Genomic DNA, 12,976 nt, shown 5'->3' with positions numbered 1-12,976 from the left:
TTCATATAGAAAATTCAGCGTTTGATGTGAAACAGAACTGTCCCTGCAATCTGGTGTCCTGTTTTGATGACTTTCAAGAAAGCTGAACAAGTTCCATTAGCTGTCATTGGTTTATAGATGAGCACTAGGCTAGCTGCCCTTGCAGGTCATTTTACGCCTAGCCAGTTTCCCTTTTCATGCCCTAATTGACCCTATCCCATTTGGTTAGACATTGGCTGTGGTCAGCTTCAAGGAGTGCAACTGAGTATTTGAGATCAATAGGTTAAATACAACAAATAGTGAAAACAATAAAAACCGGATCTCGAAACCAGAAATAAACTCGCTTATTTTAATACAAGTACAAATAGCAGAGCTTCTAACAGTACCAACAAGAAAATAATCCACCACTAAGCCAAAGATCCTATTTCAAATCCTTTAATACCAATACAGAAATACAAAGCTGTGCTGTCCATTCCCAGTATTCCACCGTTCAGTCCGAAAATTCTTCATATACGAGGGTTGCTGTGCTGGAGGTAAAGGGGGATAGACATTCTCATCACCTTTGGACTCTGCTGAACTTCACTGTAGCTTCCAAAGAGGGAAAGTAAACAACTCAATTTTTTTTTCACATTTTACCAGAAGCCTACCCCCACCCCCTTATGTTGATTTTCATTGGCTTTTGTCCTAAAAGTTAAACCACTGCTGTAATCCCCAATATCCCTCTGTAGCTCAACTTAACATATGTAGAAACACTAGTGCATGTCTTGCACACAGCTAAATAAACCAGATTTTTTGTTACAAGTAGCAAAGCAGTCATATTCATAAATATGCTTTGTTCATGGATGCTGAAAAGTAACAGAAGGCTCAATATGTTTACAGAAACGCAATTATAGCATTGAACAGTAACTTTTCTTTTAATTCTAGTGGATTGGTCCTTCTTTTCATGCATTTCCTTGTAGCATATTTTCTGTTTCAGGTTAGGGCATTTCTTAAAAGTAAAACTAGGAAATGCCCCTATTATTTTATCCAGTTCTAGTATAGCAGTTAGTATGTCCCGATTTCTGTATATAATACCACTTGTATTAATGTATGTCATGATGTACCTAAATTTAGTGTTAATATTTTCATTAGTTTGTGGATGTTCTGACAAAAATATGATTTAGATCTACCATCTCTTTCATTAGTGACATAGTTGCTTCATTCAAAAGCCCTTCATCATAGCCTCTCATCTGAAATTCTTGTGTTAATATATCCAACTGCTGGTTACATAATGTTGCATCTGTAGTCAGCCTACTCACTCTCATATATTAGCTTTTAACTATCCTTTTAAAAACATGACCGGGCTGCATACTGCAACTATGGAGAAATCTGCTAGCCTGAACTTCCTTCCTATAGATATTCATTGAAGTTTAACATATTTATATTTGTTGACAGCAGCCCATCAGTATTTTTAAGTACTATATCCAAAATAACAAATTTCTCTTCTAGAATATTTCAACTTAAATCTCAGAAAATTTGTATCTATAGGAAGTTAAGACAAGAATTTCAGATGAGAGGCTATTGAATGAAGCATCTGTGTCTAGTTGTGTTTTTTGTAAACATGTTGATCCTTCTGTTAATTTTGAGCATCCATGAACAAAGCATATTTATGAACTTTATTTTCTGTGTTACAAGTAGCAAAGCAGTTTTATTTAGCTGTGGGCATGACATGCACTACTTTATATGCAGGTAAATCTAATAGAAAATTTAAGGAAATAATTTCTGAACATCTTTCAGAAATTAAATGGAGTAAACTAATTCCTTGGCTAAACATATTCATAATAATGTTGTAGAGAATGCATTTAAATTTAGAGTAATGCAAAAGATATATTTTAACGTAAGAGGTGGTAATGTTGTAAATGCCACTGAACTATCTGAATGCTGGTGGATTTTAAAACTGCAGGCTGATCATGCATCTGGGTTAAATGCTTCAGTTAATTTAAAACTTGTATTAAAGCAAAATCGAATAATGAAGTGAATGTTGCTATGGATTGCCTGCATCTGTTGTGCTTTTTAAGTTGATTTTGAATGTACTTTTTATATGTGTTGTTGTGTCTTTAAACTTTGGGTTCTTTGTACAAGAAGCTTAGCTCTTATTGGTTGATGAGATCATATGATGTATTTAAAAACTCTGCATTTGAACTGTGTTTTATATGTATTGAAGAAGGCATCATTCCTGAAAGCTCTGCTATTTGTATTCAGATTAAAATAAGTGAGTTTTTATTTCTTGTGCCGAAATCCATTTTTTTTTAAATTGTTTTTACTAGGCAATAGCCTTGCCCGCACCATGGTCAGTAATATGTATTACCCCTAATGATAACTGGGATAATGATAGTGTGTTGAATAAGGATCTTTGTCACAATATAGCTTCCAACAGCCACTCCCGTGTCATGATGGTCATTGTATACAAATATGTATTGATTTTGCAATGTTTAGAATATTTGAAATGCTTATTTAGAAATACCATCCTTAAAACCTATATTTTTCTGAATTACTGGTATTGATTGAAAGTGGTATGAATATTTTTAATATATTATGAGTACTGTTACTATTATTGTAGTACATGGAGCACACTGATTACCCTCTAAAATTAGCAAAAAAGATGAGATTTTTATCCCCTAAGGCAAGACAACGTACCTAACACTTTAGTCATAGGTGACTCTATAGTCAGGCACACTGATGTCCCAATAGTCAGGCACACTGATGTCCCACTCACCAGGCTGAACAAGGAGAAAATTACAGTCAGCTGCCTGTTGGGTACCAGGATCTGCCACATAACGCGTGCACTCAAGTCATTCCACAGCAAGTACAAATATGACTCTGTCATTGTCCATGTTGGAGTGAATGACTTGAGACGTACCTCCCTGGACTACATGAAAAGAGACGTGGAAGATCTCTGGGATCATGTGCCCCAGGCAGGTATGACCCAAGCCCTGAGTAGCATCCTGCCTTCGCCAAGAATGATACCACAATGTAAGGACAAAATGATTGACTTCAACAATTGGCTAAGCTCCTGGTGTCATTCAAAGGGGATCCAGTATCTGTCTGCCTGGGACAACAGGATCGACAGACCACAGTGCTTTGCCAGAGATGGTCTGCACATGTCACCCTGGGATTCAGATTACTGGCTAAGGCTCTTGCCACCCCTATAGTGCCTTTTTTAGGCAAAGTTCAAAGGACAAAACCATCACCATAACTAGTACAAGCGTGCAAATTCTGAAGGTAATGCTACTCAATGCTAGAAGTCTAAACCTCAAAATGCACTCTCTCGAGGCACTCCTAAAAATGGAGAACATCAATATCTGTGCAGTAACTGAGACCTGGTTCAAGGCTCCAGAGAGCACCCCTGCAATGCCAGGCTACAACTCTTACTACACATTTTGGCCACCAAACCAGAACCGAAACACTAAAGGTTCGAGGAGTGTCCATATTCACCAAGGATGTTCACACCACCAGGCTAGTTGCCCAACACAATGCGTCTGAAATTCTCCAGGTGCAACTAACACTAGGTAAGACTGCAATCCAAATTGTAGCTTGCTACAGATCCCCCACCATGCCCCAAGATTCTCACTACACCTTTCTAAACATGCTGAAAAATATTAAGATACAACCAAACACCCTAATACTGGGTGATTTCAACTATCCTGCCATTAACTGGGAAAACTACTCGTGTACCAACACATTTGCCCAATGGTTCTTGGAATTCATGAATTCCAACACCCTGGGTCAGCTAATCCATTGTCCAACCAGGGGCTCAAATATCCTAGACCTGGTCATTACCAACATGGGAAATCGATGCTCCACACCTATGGTCACCCCCCCTCGTTGGTCAGGTCTGACTATAAACTAATCACCCTTAACATCCACATCCCACCCCCACCCCCCAGTAAGGAAACCTCCATAAAACACTTCTCCAAAGCCAACTTCATGCTACCCAAGTCAGAAGTGACAAACTTCATGATACCCATGTAGACGAGAATCCTACACTAAAGCAATGTACGAGCACATCCACTCATTCATGAATCGTGCCATCCCAAATGGAACCAATATGCTCTCCTCCAAAAAAGGAAGCCAATCTGGTGGTCCCCTGCCATAAACAAACTTTACAACAAAAGGAAGAAACTGTTGCAGAAGAGGAAAATCCCAGGATGCAAAAAACTCCCTTACCAGCCTCAGTAAGAAACTGTGATCCCTCATAAAATTCTCCAAAGCTAGTTATTAAAATAAAATTGCCAAAGATTCCAAAGACAACCACAAGATTCTATAACTGTCAAGAATCTAAATGGCAATGCTCAGATCTGCTGTGAGCTACAACAGAGTGGCATTAAATATACTGATCCCAAGGATATTGCCAATATCCTGGCAGATCAATTCAGTGCCAACTTCACCCCCCTTACTCCCTAAACGCCCCATCTCAATACCGGAAGTTTGCCAAATTTTGGTTTAATAATGGCCACACAGGTGAAAAACGCACTCTCCAAAGCTAAGATTACAGCATCCATTGGACCAGATGACATCCTGGGCTGTGTATTATATGAACTACAAAAAGAACTGGCACCTCCCCTAAGTGTCGTGTTTAATCATAGCCTCACCTCAGGTTTCATGCCCACTGAGTGGCGCAGAGCTACACTTATCCCACTCCACAAGGGGGGGATCCACCTTGGATCCTGGGAACTACCGCCCCATCAGTCTGACGAGCCTAATCTGCAAGTCCATGGAATGTCCAGTCCTGTCCAGGACAGTGGTCTCACCTTCGATAACCACATCGCCACAACAGTCAGGAAATTCTATGTGGCACACCTCATCACTAAGGGATTTTCATCCCGTGTATTATCATGGAACTATAAAAGACATTGGCAACCTTTAAATACTGGACCCCACCCATTTTGGGTTCTTGAAGGGCCGATCTTGTCTCCTGAACCTGACTGACTTCTAATCAGTCTCCAGAGCTGTGGAAGAAAGTAAGGCTATCCACACAGCCTATCTGGACCTCGCCAAGGCCCTTGACACCATCCCCCACTCTGGAATCATAGATAGACTTGCTAAGCTGGGCATTAATCCCTATGTCACTTGATGGGTTGTCACCTGGCTTACTGACGGAACCCACACTGTAAAAGTAGCTGACTCCAAATCCAGCTCCAGACAAGTAACAAGTGGAGTACCTCAGGGTTCAGTCCTGGGACTGCACTTGTTTGGCATCTACTTCTCTTAAGTACAGGCCAACACTAACGGACTCTGGCTAACAAAGTTTGCAGATGACTGCAAACTGGGAGCCATTATTGAATCCTAAAGTGATGTGGATACTCTACAAAGGGGCCTTACAGAAACAGATGCTTGGTGCCAGAGCCATGGGCTCAAGCTCAATGCCAAGAAACGTATAGTTATCCCCTTTGGGAATAACATGTACCTGTGAATTACCACATAGGTAGCTGTACACGAAACACCGAAAGCGTGATAAGAGACTTAGGGACACAGGTGGACAGTGGTCTCACCTTCGATAACCACATCACCACAACAGTCAGGAAATCCTTCTATGTGGCACACCTCATCACTAAGGGCTTTTCATCCAGAAAAAAGGTTATTGTCCCACTGTACTCATCCCTCATTAGACCAATTATAGAATACAACCCCCCATTTGGTATGTACCTCGACATCTGCAACAACTGGAAAGGCTGAAGAAATACCTCACTAAAAGAATCACAGACCTAAAGCAGATGCCCTACATTGACCACCTTAAAAAAACTCCAGCTCTGTCGCATAGTCTACTCAGAGGCGATCTCTGCTTAACATACAAGGCCATGTCAAACCCAGAGCTGTTGGACATGCTGCACTTAAAGAAATCCAAATCCCTCAGAGCCACATGCTCCAGGGATTTAAACCTTGTCATCACAATAAACAAAATATGCTGGAGGGATAGGTTCATGACCCAGAGACTCCCCAGACTCTGGAATAGACTGCCCATACATGTCAAGCAGAGCGCCTCTTTGGCCCCCTTCAAAAGGACCCAAAGTGAAACCAGAAAGAATCTTGCACATAAGGCAACTGCACGGCTCAAAAACAAAGTCCAAACATCCAAATGAAGAGCCAGCAGACTGTGACGAGCTGTGAGGATTATTTACTGTAAAAAGCACATAGGCAAACAGACCAGTTTCGGCTTGACAAAATTTAACAGCCTTCCTCAGTGTTAAGTTCAGACCATAAAGCACTGTGCCTAAATAATTGATGGCTGTACCAATAAGCCATGTAATTTGGTTAGTTAATTATAAGTATTCATTTAATCCAGGTGAGAATAAAGCACCTAATTTAATGAACCATTTTTTTTCCTGAGTCCAAAAGACTATGCCAGCATCCTTTATTTGTCTTATTTCCTAATGTTTTGTTAATGATGGTAAATCTGAAGATAGCATTGGGATGATTAAATGGTATGTTTATATAGGGTAACTGTGGGTTTCCTATTCCTAATATCACTTAGGTGTTCTGAAATGCATATGCACAGGGGTCTGGATGTCTGTCCTACGTAAAAGGCATGGGCGTGTACAGGTTGCTAAATATATGAGCCAATCTGACCCACAATTGGCAAAAAAAGTTACTTGTAAATTCCTTAGTTTTGCTAACCGACTTACAATGATTGCAGTGAACACGTGGTCTGGTTTGAAAGCATTTTGGACTCGGGCCTTGGAAATTACCTTTGGGTTGATATAATGAGGTGAAATTATTGAGAAGTAATTTATGATCTGCATAGTTGTCCTCCAGTTCAGTTTAGTCCTTAAAGCATGTATCCTGTGAACAGCACCCATCTGTTTGATACTGGACCGTCTTAAAATCATGAAGGTCTCTTAAGTTTCACTGTACATAGATTGCATGGATCACAATCAGTATGTGCAAAGAACATCACAAAGTACACCCCCCCATACTGGTTTGGCTTGGCCTATTTTATTTGCAGCTTGTTTGCACACTGCATATCTCTGAATTTTATTCTGTCTCCGTTTAAACTCGACATTTTTGTTTATTGTCTTAAGCCCAGCTGCGGGATTGTACTTACACATTTTCTTGGCTTATTGTAGGTGTTCCCTTTGTGGTTATGTGTGTAGTCATCCACCATCTCTCAAGTCACATATGTGGAAACATGCAAGTGACCAAAACTACAACTACGAGCAAATGAATAAGGCCATAAATGAAGCAATTTCACAAAGTACCAGGTATGTAAACTGCCTGCTTCTGGTATAAGCAAAGAGTGTACACACTGTTGTGGTACAACTGTATTATTGGTATATGCATCTTAGTTTAATCAAGATCACCGTATGAGACCGTTTTTTGCTATGTTGCTTTTAACAGAAAACACCAGTGTCACTTATTTTAAAATCCAACAGATGTAGGCTGTAATGTACACACAAGTTTTTTTCTGCTTGATTCAGTTCAAGTTGAATATAGTCTGTGCAGAGACATAGCACCATTAAAAGTTGAGGTGTAGCTTATATTTGCTAACTTTGTCAATGTTTGATCATGTTATTCACTTCCCATAGGTTTCAGGGAGATCCTCAAATAAGAACATTTGTTGAAGCTATCAGTGAAACTGCATGCACTGTTGGAATTTCAGACAAAACTGTACCCTGTGCAGAAGTGACAAACCAGACTGTAAATGGAATTGCTGAGCCAAACAGAAATTTGAATTCAAACACAACAAGGAATTCTTCTGTCAGCTTGGAGACAAATTTAGGTCCGCCTCAGGTGACTGGAATGGAATATGTTCTACTCTTCTGTTGCTGTATTTGTGGTTTTGAATCCACCAGTAAAGGACACCTCATAGATCACATGAAAGAGCATGAAGGTGAAATTATTAACATTATTCGTAACAAGGACCAAAATTCACCAAGTTTTCAGAGTAACACAAGCTCAAGCAATACATAAACCAATGAATGAAGTCTTTGTGGGCTTATTGCCACCGGACAGGTTAAACACCTGCAGGATGCAAGTGGCTAAAAACCAGAGGAAACCATAGTACATCCCATTAATAAAAGTGCTGGTTATTTTTGCCATTGAGGTGAAAGTGGTAGTTCTGCTGAGATGGTTAACTGCTGCAGAACTCCTCTGTCCATTGCCAAGGCTAACATCAGAAAGCTGTCGAACCACTGTGTGATTTGAGCTGTCACTTAAATTGTTTAAAGTGAACAGTATGTTCATTTGTTTCAGAGAAGTAACTATCGGCAGAATATTTTAAGTATCAAAGTTTTGCAAGAGTTCCGGTGAGGTGAACAGAGTTGATCATGAGATAAAATGCTGCTTACTTTAACCTCAGGTTTTGGCTTTACATTTTATTTTGAACGTAGTTTACACAAGTAAACAGGTCTTGGCAGATAAACATAATCAAGAGTCCTATAAGTTATCACATTACCATATCTCTGTCATCTTGCAGTGTGTTACTATTAATTTAATATAAACAGCTCATTAATTTGAGTGTACGCAGAAGCTGTTATATTTGTCCCATGTTTAAAATGTATCTGAATTCAACTCATGACTGTTTCCAGTAAGTTAGCTTTCACTGTAGTAACTGAATATTTATTGAAGTATATTTTATAGGCATAATATGTTCAGTTGAATGTAGTTGTGTGTAATTAATAGGTATATTGGTTTGATTCCTTTTTATCATCCAGCAGACTTGCAAAGCTTATAATGCCCTAAAAGGGCACATTAATTTTCTCAATTATAAACTTAATTTTCTCAATTATAAACTTTATAGTTGAACTGAGTTTCCTTGCCCAAGGTCTATGTCACACCTTTCTATTAGATCTTTTAAGACTTGAGTATCCAATCAGATTTAGTGGCAGCTTTGTGATTAGACTGACTTTTTCTGAGCTACCTTATAGAGAGGATTAGCTGAGCTGTCTTCCCAGCTGATAAAAAGCAGTCATAATGCAAGTGCAATTTAGAGAGAAACCTTAAAACATTCTTTTGTCTTTGATGGTCTTGCATGTTAATACCAGTAACAACATATTCTGTTATTGCATACTGATCTGTGTTATCACTAACCCATCAACCATAAACTTTTCAAAGTCTCACATAGTCATTTGCAAAAATGTGTATATTTTTCATCATCTCCTCTTCAGTGTTCCCAGATTACCTCTCTTTTTCCCCTGAGCTGTGTATGCATTTCAGTCAAATAGGCTTTCAGTGAAACCTTTATACTGACAGTACCCTTTACCTTTTGTTAACCAGGCAAGATGCAAATTACTTTCTTTGCTATCTTAAGCAGTGAGTGCTGAAGGACAGAAACGACAACATCAGAATCACAGTAATTGGGCAGTTTCCACCAAATAAAGATATTGTGACCTACATTACAATTTGTATTTTGGAAAAGTGGTTTTGAAACTTGAATCAGAAAATGGAGGGTATCCACATCCCCTAAAAAATCCTGTTTATTTTTTTACAGTGAGGGCTAGTAATGTCTATTTTAACTTCATTAACTTCAGTTGTAAGCATATTGTTATACCTCTCATCTCAGTGCAAGTGTATTGGAGAAGTTGGTATGCTATCATACTCTAAAGAAATAGAAGTGTGCAGCATCAGCCCTTGTAGGCCTGTAGGTTTTGCCATGTAGTAAATTGTTACAGTACTCCAGAAATGTTTCCAGTGTTTTAAAAAAAATTATGGTAAAGTACATCAGAATGACAAGCTTCCATATAAGGTCGTGTTTTTTTTTTTGCATACTCTTGAATAGCAAGCAGTACTGGCAAATAGTGTTCTCCAGAAAAACAGCATCATACTTGCACTGCTGCTTTGGTATTAAAGTATTACCAAAAGTGCCTGATGTAGGATAATCCAGCCACAACTTTCTCCAGTCTTCTAGCCTTAGACACAAGTCTGCTGAGCTTCTCAAACTGATATCAGGTAGCTGTTGACTGATCTTTTTTCGCAGTACTTTTCCCCTCTCTGCATGGTTGGTGGTGGTACATCACATAGCACTTATTTATTTTGGTCTGTGGCATGACAAGCAACTGCATTAGATGCTTTGCTTCCTTTGCTGCTGCTTTTGTATTTATTACTGCCCGGTTCTTAATTCTATGCATGTTGAGCCTTAAATGTCTGTAAATTGCTTTGATAGTTTATCCTACTAATTTTTGACAATGCCTGAGATTGTTGGTTTATAACTAGTAGGAATCCCAAATTCAGAACATGGCTAGCTAGAAAGTTCTTCAAGCAGAATTTAAGCATATTTTTTAAGGAATGACTACTTGATTCATTTTTAGAACAGATCAAACATAGCACTTGAACTAAAGTACCTGAAAGCCTCAGGTGTCTACTGATAGCCCTGATACAGGCTGAGATTCTTATTTATGTATGTATGTATGAGTCTAGATATCTTACTGTCTGTATGCATGCACATATCTGTAAATGGATAGATTAGATTTTGTGGCATTCGAGACACAGTTGACACTGAAATGTTGACCCACTTCTACACAGTAACCAAGGTTACTCCTTTGAAGATGCAGAGTGAAAAAAACACCGTTTATTGTATGGTGAAAGCCCCCCCCTCCCCCCCCGCACCCTCTGCTAATTAATATATCCTAGGATCATAGGAAGTTGCTAGGCTAATGGCCCTAGGGCCCTTACAAGCCTAGTCAAGTTCTACTCTTATTTCCATGATCAGCCCCTAATGCCAATGCCCAAGAGAGATATAGTTGGAACCCCTGGGCTGAATTTACGGTTAACCTATCCAGTCGTCCAGATTGCATTTGAAGTGGGCCAATGAGGTGCTCTGTTTGACATGAAGTGGGAGTCTGTTCCAAAGGTATGGTAATGTCTGGGAGACAAATCTGTCCCTCCAGAAATTTGTATTAATGTCACATACCAGGTTAAGGTTTTAGAGCAAGTAAACCATGTACCATTTGACTTGTGGATAAGCAGCATTTCTAATGTAGCAGAGTCAGAGATTGTCTTGTATGCAAGGCAGAGATCACCTCTGAGTAGTATTTCAGATGCTCCACACAGGACACATGCTGAAGACCTTGAATTTTCCTTATGAGGAACCTTTGTGGTTTCTCCAGTTACTGCAAAGTGCTTGGAAAGGTACATACCAAAACGGGCATTGTACTCCGTTATTGACCTGATGAAGGAAGAGTACAGGTAAGTTATAACTTTTTTTGTGGAGGCAATGCTCTTACTTATGAGATGAGCAATATAGAATGCCCTTCTTACCACTGTGGAGACATGGTGATCAAAGGTAAGATTGCTGTCGACCTGTGTGCCCAGGTCTCTCACCACAGAATGCGTACTTATGGTGTTGCTGTTGATGTGGTAGTTAGCAGGAACATAACTCTTGCCAAACGGGATGATTATACATTTTTTTGCATTGAGTTTAAGGCCATGACTTTGGTACCAGTCTTTTGTTTGACTCTCTTGTAGGATGTTGACATCATTTGGAGATTCTGTGACCACTCTGTTTGCAGTCATCAGAAAACTTAGTCAACCACAGACCTTTAGTTTTTGCTTATACATCAGAGAAACATTTTCCAAATAGTAGAGGTCCTTGGACTGATCCCTGTGGAACACCACTGGTTACAGGTCGACTGTTAGAGGTGGATTCCCGTATTTTGACTACATGTATTCTGTCAGTGAGCCAGTTTGCAACCCGTCTAACGATGTAAGGTTTGATGCCTAGCTGTGTCAGTTTGTCTGTGGTGCGTAAGTGGGAGTTGGTGTCAAAAGTCTTGGCTAAGTCTAGGTAGGCTATTTGCACAGATTTCCCTCATCCAGGCCCTTGGTGACTCTCAAATTCGTCCACCAGGTTTAACAGGTATGCCCTCCCTTTGACAAATCCAGACTGAGTAGTGTCAAGTGTTTGGAGATTACCTATAGCTTTGTTGATAAGGTCCATGATGATTTGCTCCATGGCTGTGCAGATAAAGGCTTGTCAGGCTAATAAGTGTGTAGCTCCTGGGTTAGTGAAGCGCCACCTTTGTACAAGGGAAGAACTGTAGCTGTTCCCATTCAGCTGGGATGAAACTGGTGCTTTGACTATGATTGAAAGAGTACCCAAAGGTGTTGCTAATTATTGTTGGAGCCCATGCAGGAAGCAGCCCGAGATGTTATCAGGTCCATAGATGCTGTGTTTTTGGCCTTAGAGAGGGCATTTATGACCTGCTCTTTAGAGATGCAAGGTAGGGACAGGTGTGTTAGGTATGTCATGGGGTATGTGTGGTGGGGACAGGGGAGTGCAGTTTTCACAGATCATTGACTACCAGTTTGCACAAATCTGGGCCTTTCCTTTTAGGTTACGGATGTAACTAAAGAATGCCTTATGGTTGTCCTTAGTTGAGGAAGCTAATTTGGATTCATAGTTTGCTTTGGAGGACTTAACAAAAAGTCGTATTTGTTAGTTTAAGCTGAGAAGGGAGTGCTTCCACTTTAGGGGTCGCACCCTCTTACTCTTAAGTAGCAATTTCTTCCTCTTATTGTAAAGCCTATTAATGGCAGTTGTCCACCAGTCAGGTTTGCTCTTCCTCGAAGGGCTTGTTGTGGTCCTGTCAGGTATGGCAGAGTCAGTGCAGTTGGACAAGTGTTTGTATAAAGCATTGGTATAGAATTTGGCATAGTTGCCAATTCCATCTGAGGGGGGAGGTGCAGTGAAGTTATTTATACTATCCCATAAAACGGTATAATCTGCTTTGGATAAGTTTTTTGTTTATATACTAACGCTGAGATTGGAACTGCAGTGCTGGTGCTGCGGTAGCGTTGCCGCCTCACAGTAAGACGTTGCCCTGTTCGATTCTCAGCTAGAGTGTCTTCTGTGTGGAGACATGCGTGAATGGGCGTACCTTAGTTGAAGGTTGTGCATCAGGGCTGGCAACTCGGCACATAAAAATCTACTGCCAATCATTAGCGGACCAGAGTTCCGCTGTGGCAACCCCTAACCGGGAGAAGCCAAAAGACACAACAACTAACTCTGAGATTGCACAGTCCC

At 40.1% G+C, this 12,976-nt stretch overlaps 1 protein-coding gene across 1 annotated transcript in view; it reads left to right on the top strand.

The window, feature by feature from the left end:
- ZNF507 (zinc finger protein 507) overlaps window positions 1-9,350 on the top strand; it is a 245,546-nt gene extending 236,196 nt beyond the window's left edge. The window contains exons 3-4 of the mRNA XM_044081681.1: window positions 7,083-7,217; window positions 7,542-9,350. Coding sequence (XP_043937616.1) covers window positions 7,083-7,217; window positions 7,542-7,926 — 520 coding nt within the window. The 3' untranslated portion in view covers window positions 7,927-9,350. The remainder of the gene's footprint in view (window positions 1-7,082; window positions 7,218-7,541) is intronic.
- Window positions 9,351-12,976: the final 3,626 nt, after the last annotated feature.

Source organism: Protopterus annectens, chromosome 8.part1 (assembly GCF_019279795.1).
Source record: "Protopterus annectens isolate FY-2018-M chromosome 8.part1, PAN1.0, whole genome shotgun sequence".
NCBI lineage: Eukaryota > Metazoa > Chordata > Ceratodontiformes > Protopteridae > Protopterus > Protopterus annectens.
Note: the sequence above shows the minus strand (reverse complement) of the source record. Positions and strands in the feature narration are given on the sequence as shown.